The 16,737-nt window shown below is 38.6% G+C and overlaps 1 protein-coding gene across 1 annotated transcript in view; it reads right to left on the bottom strand.

The window, feature by feature from the left end:
* Positions 1–8,768: 8,768 nt before the first annotated feature.
* Positions 8,769–16,737, bottom strand: part of Cfap95 (cilia and flagella associated protein 95) — a 64,900-nt gene continuing 56,931 nt past the window's right edge. Inside the window, exon 6 of the mRNA XM_076841496.1 lies at positions 8,769–8,957. Within this exon, the coding sequence (XP_076697611.1) occupies positions 8,769–8,957 (189 nt within the window). The remainder of the gene's footprint in view (positions 8,958–16,737) is intronic.

Genomic DNA, 16,737 nt, shown 5'->3' with positions numbered 1-16,737 from the left:
ATACCTAGTAAGAATAGTGTTAGGAGAATAAGATAAATGTATCCATAATAATGGACCTTATTGCCAAAATACTCCTGTAGGAATATTTTTTGTTGGTAGTACAATAAATAATAAAGGCAAACTTATATCAATTCTATCCAAATGCATATTTTCCATATATGTTTCAATGATTTTTAATGCCTTTCTTGCTTCAGGCATTAACATTCAGGGTGAATTTGGATCTGATGGACCTTTTAGAATATCAAAGAAAGGTCCCAACTCTCCCGTTGGTATACCTAGATAAGGCCTTATCCAATTTATGTCTCCTAATAACTTTTGAAAGTCATTAAGTGATTTGAGTTGATCTACTCGTATTTGAATTTTTGGTGGACGGACCATGGTTGAGGATAATAGAACTCCTAAATAATTAATTGGAAAATTTAATTGTATTTTACCTATTGCTATCTCTAGATTATAATTTTTTAATAAGTTTGTAAGTGTGGCATAACATTCTAGCAATGTGTTTTTAGCTTTGTGTGCTAATAATACATCATCCATATAGTGAAATATTTGTAGTTCAGGATTTTGATTTCTAAGTGGCTGGATTGCTTTGTTAACATAAATTTGACACATAGTTGGGCTGTTAGCCATCCCTTGAGGGAGTACTTTCCATTCATATCTCTGATCAGGACCTTCATGATTCAGTGCAGGGATAGTAAATGCAAAACGTGGACTATCCTTAGGATGAATTGGAATTGAAAAAAAAAACAATCTTTAATATCTATAACTAAAACATACCAAGTTTTTGGCAAAGCAGACAATTGAGGAATCCCTAATTGAGCAGGTCTCATAATAACCATCTCATTATTAATGGCTCTTAAATCTTGCAATAATCTCCATTTACCAGATTTCTTTTTGATGACAAAAATGGGAGTATTATGGGGAGATTCAGAAGGTTGTATATGTCCTTCCGCTAATTGTTGTTTGAACAGGTCATGGGCTGCTTTTATCTTTTCTTTAGTCAGGGGCCACTGAGGAACCCATACTGGTCTTTCTGATTTCCAAGTAATTTTGATTGTCTCAGTGGCCCTTTCTGAAAATCCAACCCATGTCTGTCTGTTCCTTGATCTATTTGTATTGGTGCTGCTATACCTTGTTCTTGTTTTTCTAATCTTTTTCCTTTCCTAAAACCTTGTCTAGTCATAATAGTGGGTGCATTTTGGTTGATGTTATTTGTTAATGTCAAACCTAATTGATCTAGGATATTTCGTCCCCATAAATTTATAGGTAGATGATCCAATACATATGGCTGTATAGTTCCTTCACATCCTTCAGGATCCTTCCAATCTAATACCATTGCACTTCTATGGGGATTAGTCACCACTCCTAGGCCTCGAAGCGTTTGAGTGGCTTGTTGTAATGGCCAATGTTTTGGCCATTCTTGACGAGAGATGATGCTAAGGTCTGCACCTGTATCCAGTAGCCCATTAAATTCATGCCCTTGAATATTTAGTTTTAGCATGGGGCGAGAATCTAAATTTAAAGACAGCATAGCCCAATCTACACCTGTGGAGCCTAATCCCTTGGAACCTCTTTCTACAGCATGACTGGAAAATTTATCATGTAGGCTTGGTATTATTAGTAACTGTGCTATTGTATCTCCTGGTGAAATTACTGATATGCCCTTTGGAGAACTGGCTATAATTTTTATTTCACCTTCATAATCGGGATCAATTACCCCAGGACTTATCATAAGTCCTTTTAAAGTAGAAGAGCTGCGTCCCAATAATAAGCCTACTGTTCCTTTGGGAAGAGGTCCTTTCACCCCTGTGGGAATGATTTGAACTCCCATCTCTGGAGTTAGTACTGATCTGGTGGAGGTGCAGATGTCCAACCCTGTGCTCCCACTGGTTGTCTGATGAGGGATCTGATGGACAATGTGTCCTGGGCACTACCCTGATGGGGTTTCTGGGTTCCTCCAGTGCTCCGTATATTTGTGGTTTTGGGCCCCGGGGCATTGGGCCCCCCTGTCCATTTTTTGGCAATGGAGCCCAATACCTTTCTCCACGATATCGTGGATAAACACTTGGTCCTTGTTCAAATTGTTGTTCGAAGCCTGTTTTTTGATAATGGAATACCCTCTATGGTGGTTTGAGAATGGCATTCATTAGCCCAATGTCTCCCTCTACGGCATCATGGGCAAATACCCGGTATTCTACTCCTTTGATACCTAGTTTTGTTAAACCCTCCTCCTATGGGGCAATTCCTTTTAAAATGTCCTGTTTGTTCACAATTGTAGCATGTTCTTGGCCTGGCATCTAAAGCCTGTTTTACTGCAGCTGCCACAATTTGCCCTTATTCATTAATGTCTCTGGCATCTAAAGCCTGTTTTACTACAGCTGCCACAATTTGCCCTTGTTCATTAATGTCTCTGGCATCTAAAGCCTGTTTTACTGCAGCTGCCACGACTTGCTCTTGTTCATTAATGTCTCTACATAATTTAATATATGTGTTTAAATCTTCATGTTTCCATGGTCTAATGATATCTCTGCACCAACGATTCGCTTGGTCATAAGCCAGTTGTTTTATTAATGGCATTGCTTGTTCTGTATTCCCAAAAACTCTGGTAGCTGTTTGAATAAGCCTATCTACAAATTCAGCGTTAGATTCATTAGCTCCTTGTATTATCTTAGATAATTGACCTTGTAAACCTCCATGTCCTTGTAAAGTCTTCCATGCCTTAACTGCTTCTACAGCTATTTGTAAATATACACCAGGATCATATGCAATTTGTCGCTGCTGATCCTCATAAGGTCCCTTTCCTAACAACATATCTAGATTTCTCTGAGGATAACCAGCTGCTGCATTTCGCCTAGCCATCTCCTTGCAAAATTCCTCATTGGCAACCTTCCATAACAGGTATTGCCCTCCATTTAGCACAGCTTTACACATATTAGCCCAATATGCTGGAGTCATGTTCAAGTTGGTAATGGATTCAACCAAGCTTACAGTGAAGGGTGCTTGAGGACCATAGGTTGTTATAGCCTCTTTTAGCTGCTTCACTATTTTGAAATTTAAAGCATGGTAAATTCGCTGCCCTCCTACCTCAAATACAGGGCATGTTAATACTTGAGATCCTGTCTCAGGATCCCAACTATCAACTTCCGGGGTTGGGAGCCTCCCAGCATATGGAGGTGGTGCTGTTGATTGGACACTTATGCCCTTTGGTGATAGAAAGGTGTTAGTACCAGTCTCCTGTAGAGGTGGTGCTGTTGGTTGGACACTTAAGCCCTCTGGTGATAGAAAGGTGTTAGTAGCAGTTTCCTGTTGTAACTTTTTCCCTGATGGCTTTTTCTGCTCTAAACTTCCTTCCTCTGTCTGACTAGCTCGAAAGACTTTCTCTTTTACTTGAATCTTTTCCTCTTTCTGACTAACTTGAGAGACCTTCTCTTTTACTTGAATCAATATGTCTTCTCCTTCCTCTACCTTTGTCTGAATTGAAGGCTTTGGACTAAGCAAACCAGATACGAATGTCCACAATGGCAATATGCCAACTGGCAGAGTTCCTGGGCTGTTCTTTTCTATTCCTTTTAAATCTTCACCATGATGGTTCCATTGTGATATACTTAACAACTCCTCCTTGAAAAGCCATGGGCTACATTTTTGTATTGTATCAACGTATGCCCTGACTGCTCTTGATTTTACTGGGATGCCTCCTTCCTCTAACAATTTACTTAACAATCTTTCGGTTTGTTTTTTACTAGTTTCTGATCCCGTATTTCTACTATAATACAACCCAACAAGATAACACCAAACAAAACCGAGACAGAATGAAACAAAAAGGGAACAACAAAAATTCATTATAGCCTTTCTATCCTCCTGACATGTGCATCCGTCCTTTCTCCCTATCTGTTCCTCAGACGTAAATAGTTTTTCCTCAGATGTGAGCAGTTTTTCTTCCGTCTCACTCATCTCCAGGGACAGGCAACTTAAAACAAAAATGAAGCAAAACAAAAGAGGAATCTTAAAATGGCTCCCCATCCTCTCACCCTGCCCTCAGGGGCGAGCAGTTTACTTACCCTCAGCCGCTCCCTGTGCGAACCACCAAATGCCGCAGTCTGGCTGGGCACAATTCAGGAGCCACTTGTCAAAAGAAAATAACTTTATTTTTAGAACCACACAAGATAAACAAAACAGCTCCTCAGGAAAAACCCTCAGAGCCCAACTGCCACCACTGTCTTCCCACAAGCCACTCCCCCAACCACCAGCCTCTCCACCTCCCACAATCCTCCTGCTCTTGAGGCCGATTGGCTGGGTCGCATGGGCGGAGCCAAAAAAGTACCCCAATGAGCAGCTCCGTGGCCTGAAAGGGCAGGGAAACAGCTCAATGAGCATCTCCAATTAGCATCACCGCAGAGGAGCCAATCAGCTAGATGTTGCTGGCCCCAGCAAACTTTCAGACTGCCAGTTGATGATTGGCTCACAGCTACACTCTTCTGCCATAATGTTCTACCTTGCCTCAAGCCCCAAGGAATGGAGCTGGCCTTCTCCAGGCTAAGACATCTGAAACCGTGACCCCTCAAATAAACTTTTCCTCCCCTACAGTCGTGCTGGTCAGATCCTTTAGTCATATCAGCAAAAAAGCTGACTAAAGCAATAGGTGTGTGCTACCATGCACAGTCCAGCTTAAATAATTTATAATCTTCAGTCAATCTAATCTATGTTAGACATCTGTAAAATTTGAGAGGGGTAAAAGATTAAAGAATTGGTTCATGAAAGATTGGTAACTCCAAAATCGGCAGGGCCAAGTAGTGAGTTAATATTTCAGTTCAAGTCCAAAGGCCATCTGTGGCATCTGACCTTCTGTCCCTCTTGCTTGAGAGAGGTCAGTCTTTTGTCCAAGTCAGACCTTCAGCTGACTGGTTGAGGCCCACTCACCCACTTTATGAAGGCCACTCAGCTTTACTCAAAATCTACCAATTTAAAAATACATCTCATCCCAAAACACCCTCACAGAAACATCCAGAGTAATGTTGAACTATCTGGGCACGAAAGCTTAGCCAATTGACATGTACAATTAACCATCATGAGCATTGTTTTACTTGCTAACCAGTTTCTTTGGACCTCATCACACTCTGGGAATACCAAGGCATTGTGTCATACATATGAATATTTTCTCTCAAGGGTGTCATGGTAAATAAAAGAACAAAATCACAATTCTACATAAAGGCAATAGCTAAAACCAAGACAGAAGAGAAAAGAGAGAAGGATCAAACCCTGGGAAATACTTGGCTAACTGCAGGTAGGAAATGGAAGAGAAGACAGTGATGGAGCTTCTGGAGAGGACAGAGCAGTCCATCAAGGCTCACAGACAAAGCCTGAGAGTCAACATTGCTCAAGGTGTGAGCAACCAAGGATGTCAACATTCAACAGACAGCTCTAAGAACAGATCTCTAAGAGTTCTTGTCTTGGGGTATAAGCAGATAGCATGCCAATATGAGCTATTTGGGAAGCATTTAATAAAGTCATTACTAAAAGAGTGCAGCAAGTATAAGAAAGAAGTAGGGAAATGACAACAGTTAATGCAGTGCCCGGGTACAATTAAAAAGGGACACAGAGTGTGGATGTTGGAGAAGTATTTAGCACCCGTAGGTTAAAAGAAACTTGGGAAAGGAGAGCTTCCTCGAACCCAAAGACTTAGAGAACAAACAGGAGGTGTGACCTTGTGCAAGGGGCTGCAACAAGCTATGTCAACCCAGCCAGCCAGGAGCAGGATGGGGAAACACTCTGTCCTGACCCTCCTTCCTGCATCACCTGTGGATGTTCCCACTGACTCCTGGGTGGGAAGCCAGAGTGAGGTTGCCTGACAAAGTACAAGGCACCCAGTTAAACTTGAATTTCAGGTAACCTTAAGTTATTTATATTATATGTGGCATGGGACATACCTACATAAAAAATCATCTATTTTTCTCTAGTTGGTGTCCTGAATACCCTTAAGACATTCTAGAAAAATAAAGATTTAGAAAATGAAATATGTAGATGAACAATACTTTTAAGATTTCATATTTACCTTTTAACCAGAGTGTTCATTTCTTTTAACAAACTCAGGGGAACAGGATAACTAATTTATTCTCTAGAATCTTCAGAGTTGATTATTATAACTTCTTTCTATAAACATCATATATATATATATATATATATATATATATATATATATATATATATATATATAAAGACTGTACACTGCCTGTCTTTTCTTGCTACATATTGCACTATCTATTCAAAGTTATGGTTTGAATGTCCCTGCAAAAACTCATGTTGAAATTCAGTTGCCATGGTAACTGTATTAAGAGGTGAGACTTTTCAGAAATAATGTCATTATCATGAGCATGGTCTGCTCTCATGAATATATTAATGTTGTTATCACAGGAGTGGGTTAGTTATCACAAGAGTGATTTTTTAATAAAAGGGGTAATTTATCCCACCTTTTTCTCTTCTCTGTGTTTCAGACATGCTCACTTGCCCTTCCACCATATTATGACACAGCATGGAAGCCCTCACCAGATGCTGGCTTCATAATCCTGGACTTGTCAGCTTTCAGAAACTTGAGACAAACGTCTATTATTTATAAATTATCCAGTCTGTGATATTGTTATAGCAGCAGAAAATGACAGACATAGACAACTTCTAAATTTTAATTTTGTAATTACAAAAAATAGTTTAACTTCTAAAATTTTTACATTACATTTTTTACAAGCTAATTTTGCCAGATTTTTGCAAGATTATCAGGGAGGCCCTTGATGAGACAAGAATTCTAATTATCTGAGTCTTTAAACCAAGACCATTCTGATAGTATGGATTGCATACGATTAATTACTGTTATGGTTTAGATATGAGATATCTCCCAAAAATTCACGCATGAGACAATGTAAGTATTGTTTAGAGGTGGAACGACTAGATTGTGAGAGTTATAACCTAATCAGTGAATTAATCCATTGATATGTATTAATTTGGTGTTAACTGTAGTTAAGTGAGGAGTTGTTAGAGGAGGAGGGTCGCTGCGGGGGCATGGAGAGGCCTTTTGAGTTTATATTTTGTCCCTGGTGAGCAGAGCTCTCTCTGCTTCCCGGTTACCATATCCTGAGCTGCTTTCCTCCTCCTCACTCTTGCACCACGATGTTCTGCTCACCTGGGACCCAGAGCAATGTACTTGGCCTCTGAAACCACAGTGCCAAGTAAACTTTTCTTTCTCTACATTATTCTTGTTAGGTCTTTTTGTCATAAGGACGAAAAAGCTTACCAAAACAATTACCCAAGCACCCACTCATACCAGCATGTGATTATGACAGACATCTTCATGTTAATTAATTCCTTCTACATTTCTGAGTGCCCACTGTGATTTTGACACTGGTGACCCTCACATGAGTAGACATGGTCCTCACTCTCTAAGAACTCATGCAACATGGCCGTAAGACAACTAAAAGATTGCTATAAGAGACAGATGCAAAAAGCACAAGCAGTTGAAGGAACAGCTAATTCTGGACTTGAGAGGAAAACCAGGGAATATTCCTGAGAGGCAAGGTATTTCTCAAAATAGTGAAAGTTAGTCACAGTTCTATATTTTGAAACTCTCTGGATCTGTAGTATCCTTATGTCTTTAACACTTTAATTCTAGTTCATTTTTTTTTTTTTGATGATTAATAAGGGTTGGAGATGTAGCTCAGTTGGTAGAGTGCTTGCTTGGCACACACAAGGCCCTATGTTCAATCCCAAGCCCCAACCAAAAAAAAAGTCCAGATTTCTTCCAAATCTCACACTAGATAACTAGAATTCCCATCAAATCCCTCAGGTTTCACTGAAATTACACCCACTGTATCCCTGCTATCCCATATCCCAAAAGATTTCATCCAGAATAAGGAAAAAAATACTGTGTAACTAGCTACCATAGATAAAGTCCATAAATACACACACACACACACACACACTCTGAATGTTGTTATAGGGCTAGTGTTGCTCAGACATTGTCCATTTGAGTTTTATGTCAAATCTATCACCTGTATTTTTATTTACTTAAAATTTGTCTTTAAAAAAGAGAGTAAAACGGTGGTCTCAGAGGGTAGGAGGGGAAGAGGAGAGAGAATAGAAAGATGTTGGATAACAAGTATCAAAATACAGTTAAAAAGGAGAAGTAAGTTTCAGTGTTCCATAGCAGAGAAAGGTAAGTACAACAGTTTCTTGTACATTTCAAAATAGCTAAATAGCTATGCCCAACACAAAGAAATGATAAATGTTTGAGGTGACAGAAATGTTAACTGCCCTGATTTGATTATGATCTATTATATATTGAAACATCATACTGAACAAGATGAATAAGTATAATTACTATGTCAATCAAAATGTTTTTCAAAAAATGAAAAAAATCATCAAATAAAATTTAAGCTGGCTTACTTTTTAAAACTTATCCACCTATAGGTAATTATAAGCTTGACTATGGTAGTTTTATCCATTTATTCTAATAAATTTTAAAAGAAATACACAGTACTTAAAACAAAATAAATTAAAGTAAAATTGCCACAAATACCATCTAGAATTTCATACCCTGAGTGGTATGAATACTAAACTTGGTGAAAAGACAAAGTAACTTATGAAAATAAAGTCATAAACACACTGGTCTAGAATACAAGAATTTGGGTTTAAAGGAACCTAATTCCATTGCATTTATTAAGACAGGCAATCATCAACTGTTATATCCATTATTCTTTCATCATCCAAAGAACTGATTCAATACATTATTTTAAAAAGGGTACAATAGGACTAACAGTCAATGAGTAGAGTTTTTGTTTTACATCTGAATTTGCATAAATCCCACTCTCATCATGCCAAGTGTGGATGCCAAATCTTTTGGAACCATCTAGGTCTGTGAACTGTGAACGGCATTTTCTGTGGACTATTGAGTAATCATCTTGACAGAGAGGAATCTATGAGAAAAAGAGAAATAACATTGAATATCTAAAAAGAGAAATAACATTGAATGTCTAAAATATGTAAAGACAAATGATCTACAAAAGTTGATCTTGATATATTATTCTTATAACCAAAAGTAAATTTTTAACAATTAATAAATTTATTCTCTCAACAAATGCCTCCAGCAAATGACTATTGCCTTTATAAGTCGTTCAAAATCAGAAAGAAAAATCCAGTTTATTTTTTTATAAAAGTAAAAAGGTAAATTGTAATGCAAGTAAATTTTTTCTAAATTCTGAGTACATGGCATAAAAAGCAATTGAAGTTTTATGATCATCCAAATGAAACGAAACATTAAAATTTAACTACCATTCAACATGTTTCATTGTTGTTATTGTTGTTAATATATGTATAACCATTTCAAAGAACATCATCTTGGGTTGCATCTTTAATAATCGCTGCCAAGTCAGACTTCCCACAATGGTAAATGCCACAGTCTAGATTCATTCCTATGAGAAATTGACCTCAACATCACCCAGTATTGTGTAAGATGTTTTTCCTTAGGCTACTTCATAAAAGCTTCACTGTAATAAAACAAGACATTATCGTTGACCATTTCTAAAGGAAATATTGATTCTTTCGTAGTCCACCGGCATGATGGTGGACGTGGAACATAAAGCCTTTTAACTGATTATCTAATTTCTGCTTTAAATTGGCTCTAATTTTAAAGCACGAGGACAATATTGAAATTAAATTGCCAAAGCTATAAAACAATGAATAACACCAAAGTAGTTCCAATCTTAGATGGGTTTTCTTGAAAATTGAAAATTTTAACCATATGTTCAACCATGATAGTGTCCATTTATCAATTGAGTGTCTATTATGGGCTGGGCACAGTACTTGAATGCTTTTATCTTTCGGTCCCTCACTGGGATCTGAAGTAAGAATTACTACTCCTATTTCACACATAAGACAAATTGCTTAAGATCTCAAAAGGAGAAACTTTAAAGAAAGCCAATAATAGGGAACTAAACCAGGACTACAAACTAGGTGTGACTGACGGAAAGACCCAATGTCCCACTAGAAACCTTTTATAATTAAGAGATGAAAATATATATATACTATGAAATCATACAGCTACATAACATCCATGTCATTATTTTACATATTTTGGACTTTAGCTTTTGCCAATGGGCTATTTCTTTGCTTTTGTTTTTATTTGCTGTTGCCGTTGTTGGTGGTTGTGGCTATCGTGGTTGATTGAATGGTTAGTGGTTTAGGTAGAGGTACTTTCCATGAGATCTGAGCAACAATGTTTCAAACTATACCATCAGAAGGAGATGGGACCTTCTAGTTCCCATCCCAATTGTGGTCAAACTCAAGAGAATTTCAGGTGCAAAATTAATGTGTTTCTTTAGCATCTCACTGGTAGACAGTAGGGTCTGCTTTTGTGAGATTAGCAACAAGATGAAATGCTATATTTCAGAAAATGATTCTAATAGTAGAAGTACTAAAGACTAGAAATGGAAAGGACTGGATTCAAAACTGTGCTGAGAATTGGATCTCAATAACTCACATCATCAGTTGATGGACCAATAAACAAATGGGGTCTAAGCATACATTGAAATGATTGAAAATTGAAAATGAATGGGGTGGTTGTCCACATTTCCATTTCAGAGGATTTGTACTTGGGAATCAACCTAACAAAAGAGGTGAAAGACTTATACAATGAAAACTACAGAACCCTAAAGAGAGAAATAGAAGAAGATCTTAGAAGATGGAAAAATATACCCTGTTCATGGATAGGTAGAACTAACATCATCAAAATGGCGATATTACCAAAAGTTCTCTATACGTTTAATGCAATGCCAATCAAAATCCCAACGACATTTCTTGTAGAAATAGAGAAAGCATATGGAAAAATAAAAGACCCAGAATAGCAAAAACAATGCTAAGCAGGAAGTGTGAATCAGGCGGTATAGCTATACCAGACTTCAAACTATACTACAGAGCAATAGTAACAAAAACAGCATGGTACTGGTACCAAAACAGGCGGGTGGACCAATGGTACAGAATAGAGGACAGAGAAACCAATCCACAAAACTACAACTATCTTATATTCGATAAAGGGGCTAAAAGCATGCAATGGAAGAAGGATAGCATCTTCAACAAATGGTGTTGGGAAAACTGGAAATCCATATGCAACAAAATGAAACTGAATCCCTTTCTCTCGCCATGCACAAAAGTTAACTCAAAGTGGATCAAGGAACTTGATATCAAATCAGAGACATGGCGTCTGATAGAAGAAAAAGTTGGCTATAATCTACATACTGTGGGGTCGGGCTCCAAATTCCTCAATAGGACACCCATAGCACAACAGTTAATAACTAGAATCAACAAATGGGCTTACTCAAACTAAAAAGTTTTTTCTCAGCAAAAGAAACAATAAGAGAGGTAAATAGGGAGCCTACGTCCTGGGAACAAATCTTTACTCCTCACACTTCAGACAGAGCCCTAATATCCAGAATATACAAAGAACTAAAGAAATTAGACAATGAGATAACGAATAACCCAATCAACAAATGGGCCAAGGACCTGAACAGAAATTTCTCAGAGGAGGACATACAATCAATCAACAAGTATATGAAAAAATGCTCACCATCTCTAGCAGTCAGAGAAATGCAAATCAAAACCACCCTAAGATACCATCTCACTCCAGTAAGATTGGCAGCCATTAGGAAGTCAAACAACAACAAGTGCTGGCGAGGATGTGGGGAAAAGGGTACTCTTGTACATTGCTGGTGGGACTGCAAATTGGTGCGGCCAATTTGGAAAGCAGTATGGAGATTTCTTGGAAAGCTCGGAATGGAACCACCATTTGATCCAGCTATTCCCCTACTAGGTCTATTCCCTAAAGACCTAAAAAGAGCACACTATAGGGACACGGCTACATCCATGTTCATAGCAGCACAATTCACAATAGCAAGACTGTGGAACCAACCTAGATGCCCTTCAATAGACGAATGGATAAAAAAAATGTGGCATTTATACACAATGGAGTACTCTGCATTAAGAAATGACAAAATCATAGAATTTGGAGGGAAATGGATGGCATTAGAGCAGATTATGCTAAGTGAAGCTAGCCAATCCCTTAAAAACAAATGCCAAATGTCTTCTTTGATATAAGGAGAGTAACTAAGAACAGAGTAGGGACGAAGAGCATGAGAAGAAGATTAACATTAAACAGGGATGAGAGGTGGGAGGGAAAGGGAGAGAGAAGGGAAATTGCATGTAAATGGAAGGAGACCCTCAGGGGTATACAAAATTACATACAAGAGGAAGTGAGGGGAAAGGAGGAAAAATATAAGGGGGAGAAATGAATTACAGTAGAGGGGGTAGAGGGGGTAGAGAGAGAAGAGGGGAGGGGAGGGGGGAGGGGGGATAATAGAGGATAGGAAAGGCAGCAGAATACAACAGACACCAGAATGGCAATATGTAAATCAATGGTTGTGCAACTGATGTGATTCTGCAATCTGTATATGGGGTAAAAATGGGAGCTCATATCCCACTTGAATCAAAGTGTGAAATATGATATATCAAGAACTATGTAATGTTTTGAACAACCTACAATAAAAATTAATTTAAAAAAAAAGAAAATTGAAAATGTTTGGAAATTGTGGTGATCATTATACAATCATGTCATATACTAAAAAACAGTGAGTTGTACACTTGAGAGGGGGAATTTTGTGGTATGTGGGATTATATCTCAATAAAGCTGGTATTGAAAAAAAGAATAAGTGCATTGAGGGTAGTGATTCTGAAGTTAGAAAAACTAGTTAAGAAAGAGTTGCCTGTTCATACAGATGACATTGAGTGCCTCCCCTTATCAGTGATGTATCAGTAAAGCAATTCTAAAAACAAAGCAAACAAAAAAGTCAAACCCATGAAATGGGGAGTCATTTGAAAATTATTCATATATTTTCCCCTTTCTATGTATGGTCCACTCATTTGCCCAAAAGTAGATTAAATTTTTTTTCAGAAATATGCCAACCAAAGAGTAAAGTAATGTCAGCTTCTAACATGAAAAATAGGATTTTTTTTTTTTTTTTGGTACAGTAAGTCTTGTAATCCAATGGACAGTTTTGAATATTTCAGAATGTCAATGATCAAATGTCAAATCGTGGAGTTCTCCAAATGTGTAGGGAAAATATCCTTTGCTTTAATGGCTTAGAGAAGAGTTAAGAGGACTATAGGGAAGTATCTATCTACCTGGGGAATTGCAGAGAGGAAAAAATTAAGAAAACCAGAAAAGGTCCATTGCCAACTTTCCCATCCCTGGACTTTAATCAAAGTTCCTTTGTCCTGGGCAGAAAGAAGTACATTAGATAAATAATGAGGAGGGTGGCAGAAAGACATTGGGGGCCAACAGGCCACATCCCTGTGGGAAACTTGAGTAACAGATCACCTTTCAATTGCCTGCCATGACCAAGCAGAAGGACCCTCTCAAAGTCATCTATCCTGAACCATCTTTGATATCCTGTTTCATAAACAAGATCTGAAAGTAGCTGCTAGTCTGTAGAAAGGGGCTACAGAGTTGAACATTGAAACTGAGGCTGGATGGGGGTCACAGAAGGCTAAGTCTTTCTGAATACACCTTCTTGGCTCTAAACACGGCCACAGAGAGAGAAAAAAAACCTGCCAATTACAATGTGCACATGTTAGCCATTAATGCCAGCAAGGAAAAAAGCACCAGGTAGAGCACAGCAACCCCCAGAGATACCCAGAAGAGGCAAAGAACATGACAGGTAAACTCCACCCTCCCTCTGTTATCAGGATTCTATGTCACATCCCCCTCTTCTAAAGCTGAATATCCTCTTAGGGAGAGTTTCTCTTACTATTGCTGCAAACCACCCCACACATAGTATAAAACAAAAGCCATCTTATTATGTCTTGAGATTTTGGGGGTCAGGTACTTTGGCAGGGTATGGCAAATACAGAGTTTCTGCTCCACAACATCTAAGGGGGTTAGCTGTGAAGACTTGAAAGTTGGGGCAAATGGAAGGCGAGGTGCTGGAAACATCTCCTATTCCAACTGGTAGTTGATGTTGGCTGTCCACTGGGATCTTGGCTGGGCTGTGGGGTAGAACAACCATATATATGTCCTTGCTTGAGCTTACTTACAACATGGCAACTAAGTTCTGAGAATAAGCACCACAAAGTGAATCAGGAGGAAGGTGCACTTCTTCTTATTAGCCAGCTCCCAAATCCACAGAGCATCACTTCCAGGGCAGGTAATATAGACTCTGCCTCTCAGTAGAAAGAGTATCAAAATTACATTGTAAGATCAAATGGGATGGGAGCACAAATCGCAGCCATTTTTTAAAAACACACTTTGTCTCTTCTTTTCAGAGAGAAAAGTAGGATATATCAACATCCCTAGGTTTGATTATTTTCTGGGAAGATTCACAGTTGTATATATATGCAATTGTTACTCATGGCTATGCTTTATTACAACAAAAAGATACAAAGAAAAATCAGCAAAGAGAAAAGGTACATGGGCAGAAGTCCATGGAAGCCAGGTGCAAACCTCCAAGAACACCCTCCCAGTGGAGTCTCAGGCAAATATAATTCCCCCAACACTAAATTGTAAAATGCTCCCTACTAGGGAAGCTCATTAGAAACTCAGTGCTCAACGTTTTTATTCGGGACTGGTCACATAGGCATCCTCAGCCTGACATATCCCAAAATTTCAGACTCCCAGAAGTAAAACATGTTTGGCTAAACCATATCATTTGCACGAATAGATTATACCCAGTGAACCATTCTACTCATGGAATACTTATCCTGAAAGCCAAGTTTCTAGATGTCAGACAAGCCTTGCAATCAGGCTTTTTAAAGGACAATAATCTCAGTTCTGCTATGTTAGCTCTTTACTGCACACAGGGGATGGGGAGAAGTGAGAATATTTTTTAAAAGAAATTAAACACTTCCACTGAGAAAAGTTTACTGTGGAACCAAAGGAAGCATTACTTGGTGGAAAGAATTAAGTGTTTTCCTACTGCAGGTGGGTTGGGAAGAAGGCTAATTACATACTTCCTCTACATACATGAGCCGACAGAAGCAGGAAGTTGCTCAATGCCCTAATTTAATAGTTAAATCTTAGCTGTTCTGGGGGGAAAAAAAGACTCAGGATATAATGGACTGGGGAAAAGTATTTAGAAATTGTGTACAGAGACAACTTTGTGAAATACTACACATTAGTGACTGGCCCACTATTTGGTGCTACTCAGTTTTGGATTTCTGTCACAGTTTACTCAAAGTCAGGCAGGCATTTGCAAGCTTTTTCTGAACCCTTCAGATAGGAGATAGTAAATGCAAGAATTTGTCCAAGAAATTGTCCATTTGGGCAATGGGTCGGAATTAGCACTCAAAGGTTTATGCAGAACCAGAGTAAAGGCATATTTCACAGGAAGAACTTAGAGTACTTAGGTGACTAACTAGGGATGAAGAACCAAAGATGATTCACAACTTCAAATCTGGACGGCTGGCTGAGTTATCATGTTACTAAAAAGAAAAAAGAAAGACTTGGGGTGGGGGGGGGGGTGCCGGAGGACTTCTTTCAGAGGGGGAAATGATGAGTCACATTTTAGACTTTTTTATTTTGAGATGACATCAGTACAAAATGTTTATTTGGAAGGTGGTGGTATGGGACAGATGGCCCAGGCCTGGAGAGAAGTCAATGCCCCATGCCCAGCAGTAAACATTGGCAGAGAAAAAATAGAAAGAACATTATTGGTACTATGCATTATATTTGCATGTGGATTACATAATTGTACTCTATCAATTTTCCTAAGGTTGAATAATGTACCAGAGCTATGTGTCCTTGTTCTTAAGAAATCCACATTGGTCTATTTAGAGTAAAGGAGCATAAATATCTAGTCTTCTCTCACAGGGGAAACTGCTTAATATAGGAGCTCCTTGTGTAATTCTTGCAACATTCTTGTAAATTTAAAATTATATAACAATAAAAAGTTGTAACCTGAAAATGATGGTTGATGCAGAGCCCTGGGAGTTGCTGAATTCCCTGAAATTATATAAAGTGGAAGCAGCATGGTTCTGGAGCCCAAATATTGGGGATGCCCAGAGGTGGAGCCATAAAGAAGCCATGAAGGACAGAGAAAGAAATGTAAGGAGCATGTTGCAATGTTGTAGGTCCTGCAGCAGCAGGAAGGTTGAAGAATGCAGCAGTAGCCAATAATGTTAACTTCCAAGGAAACATGACAGCGAGCAAGACCCGACCAAATGCAACAGTATAAATCGATCTCTAGTTGCCTTTGAGTGCGCTGCTTCAGAAGAGGGTTGGGAGTTCAATAAAACAAGCCGATACAAGGCAGAAAAGAAAGTGCCAGAGAAAGGAACACTGAGGGCAAAACAGGCCCTGCAAAAACAGGAACGCCTGACTTTGCAGCCAGAGAATCACTGCAGGAGAAAGAGAGCCTTCAGAAAACCAGTTAAGAAAACTTTCTTCTCTTTCTCTTCCTTCTTTTTCTTTAATAGATCATGGTAAGACAGATTAGTGAGTAGGTTTCCCAATTGCCCTTTCCTCATTATGAAGGACCAGTTTAACTCCTTTCCCCACTCCAATCTGTAAAATATATCAATGTGTCTTTAAGTGATGGGCTGGACGAGGCCCACATCACTCCACCCCCACTGCTGTATTCTTATTCTCAGCACCATTATCTCCTGCATCTTTTTTTTTTTTCAGAATTAACTGGCACTGAGTTTCTTAGTCAA

Source organism: Callospermophilus lateralis, chromosome 2 (genome assembly GCF_048772815.1).
Source record: "Callospermophilus lateralis isolate mCalLat2 chromosome 2, mCalLat2.hap1, whole genome shotgun sequence".
NCBI classification, from domain to species: domain Eukaryota; kingdom Metazoa; phylum Chordata; class Mammalia; order Rodentia; family Sciuridae; genus Callospermophilus; species Callospermophilus lateralis.
The sequence above is the reverse complement of the archived record's forward strand: the minus strand, read 5'-3'. Positions and strand labels throughout refer to the sequence as shown.